The sequence below is a fragment of the Gavialis gangeticus genome, unplaced genomic scaffold (assembly GCF_001723915.1).
Source record: "Gavialis gangeticus isolate Ggan-Ray unplaced genomic scaffold, GavGan_comp1, whole genome shotgun sequence".
Taxonomy (NCBI): domain Eukaryota; kingdom Metazoa; phylum Chordata; order Crocodylia; family Gavialidae; genus Gavialis; species Gavialis gangeticus.
The window spans coordinates 796,818-801,341 of NW_017729031.1; the positions used below are offsets into that span (position 1 = coordinate 796,818).

The 4,524-nt window shown below is 36.0% G+C and overlaps 1 protein-coding gene across 5 annotated transcripts in view; it reads right to left on the reverse strand.

The window, feature by feature from the left end:
• The window catches only part of TANC1 (tetratricopeptide repeat, ankyrin repeat and coiled-coil containing 1), a 285,257-nt gene that overhangs the window by 143,715 nt on the left and 137,018 nt on the right, over window positions 1–4,524 (reverse strand). For 4 of the 5 annotated variants that reach the window (XM_019522348.1, XM_019522347.1, XM_019522344.1 and 1 more), the window contains exon 3: window positions 1,640–1,843. In XM_019522348.1, coding sequence (XP_019377893.1) covers window positions 1,640–1,843 — 204 coding nt within the window. The remainder of the gene's footprint in view (window positions 1–1,639; window positions 1,844–4,524) is intronic. The other variant, XM_019522346.1, reaches the window with a different exon arrangement.

Below are 4,524 nucleotides of genomic sequence, written 5' to 3' on the forward strand. Positions count from 1 at the left end.
ACAGCTGCCACTGCTGCAACTGCCCCAGGAGCGACTGATGCCACATGTGTCCCACCTCTGGGCTATGCTGTACTGACTGTCCACCCCATGTTGTTGTGCAGTTCTTGGGGCAGTGGAGCTTAAAGTACAGCATGCAGCACAGCTCAAAGTGCAGCTGCCTCTGCCCTGCACACAGATCGGGGGAGCATCTGCCCCCCAGGCCTCCGTTTGTCCCACCACCCAGCCTGGCCAGCCTGTGCCCTGCACTCCTACCACCCTGCTCTGGGCCCAGGAACATTGGTGCAGGGCCCATACTCCTGCTTGCTGTCCTCCACCCCCCGACCCCACCAGTTTCCCCACCTTCCTGCCAGGCAGGAAATGTATTTTTTAACATAATCAATACTTGTGTGCAAGAACAAGAGTCAACAAAATGCAGCCTACAGGACTAGATGTAAAATTTCAACTCCTTTAAATTAGATCATACATCTTTAAGATGACATCTCATCAAGCACAGACCTAATCTGGAAAAACGTTAACTTTCTCCCATAGTGAGAAAACAGGGTGAAATCCTGGGTCTACTTACCAATGAAGCAAATACTGTCACTAACTTAAAAGGAGCCAGGATTTCAGCAAAGGTCTTCAAATTGATATACAGCCATTTGTAATAAAAGGCAGAGATCACATATGCCATTCTGTAGTCCTGAACATTTTAAAAGCTAAAGCGGTATCTTAAATATCAAATATAAAAAAATGACTATAAAAGGTAAAGAATTTTAGATGAGGTACTTAAATCCTCCAGGATTTAGAATTTCTTAAGAATATTTTGGAATACTTCCCTGAAAACCCTTTAACAAGGATTCCACTTTCATTTTATGCATTGGGGTTTGTTACATGAGACTCTTCTATAAGCTGAGAAAAACATTACATCTCCCACAATACTATCTGTAGTATAATATCTTTGAAGCGTCATTAAAACAAAAGAATTTCAAAGCTATTCCAGCTCTCTAGATACCAGTTTGGAAAACTTTGTCTGACACTCATGTTTTGGCCTGGCTGAACTCAAGTGATGCTAGTGTGTTGGAATGATTTAAGTGGACAGAATGTTGATAAACCAGAAGCAGAAGGAACAACCTTATTTAGTAAGGCATATGAGGTACATGGACATCACGAACAACAACAAAAGCTCTGCGGGGGGGGGAACTATTGCTACACTGGTAACAGCTTAAAATTCTGCACCTAGACACTGCTTTTTGGAAAAAAAAAATTTATAAAACGTATCGTTTGCAAAATAGAGACCAAATGCACAGCGCCTTGACATTAAGAATACAGTTTTACAGTTGCCTCTACATACCTGAAATGTAAAACTGCTCTCACAAATTACATTGTTAAACATAGGTAGACATTTCAAGACAAGTAGTTATGGTATTCAAACTACCTTTAATAGCTGGAAGAACTGTGCGCCAAAAAAAAGAAAATGTACCATGTAAGCATAAACTGCATCTTTTCCAAAGGCATGCAAAAGTACATTCACTTATCTTAGTTTTATCATGGTATGATATCCCCAGGTTTATCAAACACTGACATTACACAGAAATTACTTAATGAAATAATTATCAGTACTAGCTATCAAGTATTACATAATTTATCAACCACATTTTACCTGGAGATTTTCTGTTTGATCTTGACTGCATCAAGTAAGACTGACGTGGTAGTAAAGGTGATGATGGCAAAGACATTGAGACTCCTTTAGTCAAGTTCATTCTATACATATCCTCAGGTACAGGCTGATTTCCAACAGGAAAATCTGCATTTTGACCAGATGCTACAATAACCGGCACAGCATTCTCTGGGCAGGAGTCACCTGCTGAAATAAAATATAGTTTGTCATTTATCAACTACATCAAAATATAATGAGGCAATTTACAATGCAAAACAGCTGATTAATGTTCACTTCTGTTTTGGATAGATGAGGTACAAAAACCTACCAGTCTATTTTTGTTATGTTGGGAAAAAGACAAAGCCCACAAAGATATGTAATGCTCCACTAGTTAAGCATCCATAAAAAAAATACTTGGAATAAGCAAGCAAGCAGATTTTTTTTTTGCTGCAAGGGGAAACCTAACTTTTTTCTAAAAAGAACATCTTATAGATTTTGTCCTCTGGGGCAAAATTATGTCCATATTAAAAACACAAACGTTTCTATAGGTAAAAACATATTTACGGATTGCTGCAATGCTTGAAAGCCCTACTTATTTGTTAAATTGTGACTGAATCAGAACTGTTATGAAAATCTTGTTGGATGGCCAACCAAATGCTAAAACAGCTTTCTAAAAGAAGGTTAATAGAAAGTGTTCTATTAAGTGACACTCAGGAGTTCAAATTTGACCTTTCAGTTTTTCTGCTTAAATCTGTGAAGTCTGAGGCAAGATTTGATAAATAAATACTTTTCTTCTAAAGAAAATTGTAAACTATTGTACAGCAGCCCAATGACACAATGTGTTGTGCATCTTTTAGATGCAAAACTGTTAGAGGGCAAGCCTATTCAGATTTCAAATGATCAGGAGACATGATTTCTGTCGGTCTCAAGAGCCTGATTGTTCATAATAATGAAGCAAGACAGAAGGAGGCGGCAGCCAAAGTATATATATGTCCACATCAGTTTGGCAGGATTCAGTCCCTTAAACATACTAATAGAGTTGAAAAATAAGTTTGCTATAGAAATTATTACAAAATTACTGAAATGGTGAATAAAAGATTGGTCAATTTAGGCATAAAACTATAGTTGTAAGTAAACAAGTCTGACAAAGAAAACAAAATAAAATTATATACCACTTGACAAAGAAGTAAGATTAAAGGGAAAGTCAAGAATAAAAGTTTAGCCCAAAACTCATCTGAAACAGTATTTATTACCATGAGGTCAAAAGTAAAAGATCCTAGAAAGTAAGAATGAGAAAACACATGCACAATTTCTTTTCTAATTATGAATTCATTCGCATCAAGTTCACTTCCTTATAATTCAGGTCAAATGTTAATTATATGCATATACTCTAACATCATGTTGTTTGTTCTGTATCTAGCCCTCAAGACCTGCAACTCTTAAACAGTTGTTTCCCAGAGCTTTCCAGCAGAAGTAATCATACTTGCATTAAGATAATCTTTAAAGCTCCCTTCCTGTTTCATATTATACTGTAAGTAAACTTTGAAAAAAATAGGAAGGCTATTTGTAGCTATTGAACTTTTTAAGAGTGCACGTGAAAGCCAGGGAAGTTAACAGGCCAAAGTTTTAAATTCATATTAGTTCTATATTTCCATAACAGAATGTTTCAAGCAATCTGATTCTTTTAATTCTTATATTTTCCCAAAATCTTTTTTTCTAAAAATTATGTATAGGGATATATATTTTATTCGTAGGAAGAATGAACTGGAAGAGGGGGTTGGACTAAATGTCCTCCTGAGGTCCCTTCCAACACTAATTTTCTATTATTCTAACTCCATTCTAGATTCCTTTTCCTCTTACTAAATCACAAATCCTAAACAAAAACTGCACCTTATACTCCCCAAAAGCAAGCTAAAGCACCATCTTCCAAAAGGTGTGTATAAGTCCAGCTCCTCACCCATCATTTTCAGTCCAAATGTAACTAGAAGTTCATAGTGGGTACTTAAAAGAACTGAAATTGAATTAGGTGTTAGCAGAATATCACTTCGACCCCCCCCTTATTTTTTGGACAAAGGCAAAAGCAAATAAGCAACATGTTAATACAGCTAACAGGAATTAGAAAATATTGACATTGTTGCTAAGTTTTTTGCTAGACATGTTACCAAGGTTGCAATTTGGAAACTGTGCAAGCATTCCAGCTGAAACGCTCGTGATAGGATGCAAAGAGACAACATTTACAGAAGAAAACACTTTCTTCTTGCAAGAAATAAGAAGAAAAGAAAAGGTTAGGAGCCAGCTTTTTTATTGCTGTGAAATAAATGAAGAGTGTTTTTTTATTCACTGCATTTACCTAAAAAAAAAATGGAACTGTTATACTTTACCTTTGATATCTTCTGTATTTTAATTAGCATACTTAATATGAATTGTTATTAAATTAGTATGCTGGGGCTCATGGAACTCTGCTATCTTCAGTGGAATAAGATCATAAATAAGATTTGGACACAACAGTAACTTTGGAAGAATGTTTAAAGCTTGTACATAGACCATACGATCTCAGCAATATTTATTAGCACTGATTACATCGCCAGTAAGTAAGTAATTATATCTGTTGGGATATAAGCAAAGACTAGAATTCAGGTAGTGAAAATCTAACAGCAACATGAAATTAACACAGAACACCTTCCTTCCCACCTTAATTTTTCTCAAGTAATAGCCTTTGCTTATTTTCATTCATAGATCCACTGTGTTAAGACACAAAGTAAGTTTTTGCCATAACAAAACAGTAAATTTCAGAAAACATTCAAGGGACACATACCCACACAAATATTTCTCTTTCTTCAGTCTCCAACATCATTACCACAATTAAAATTATTTGCCAGTCAGGCATA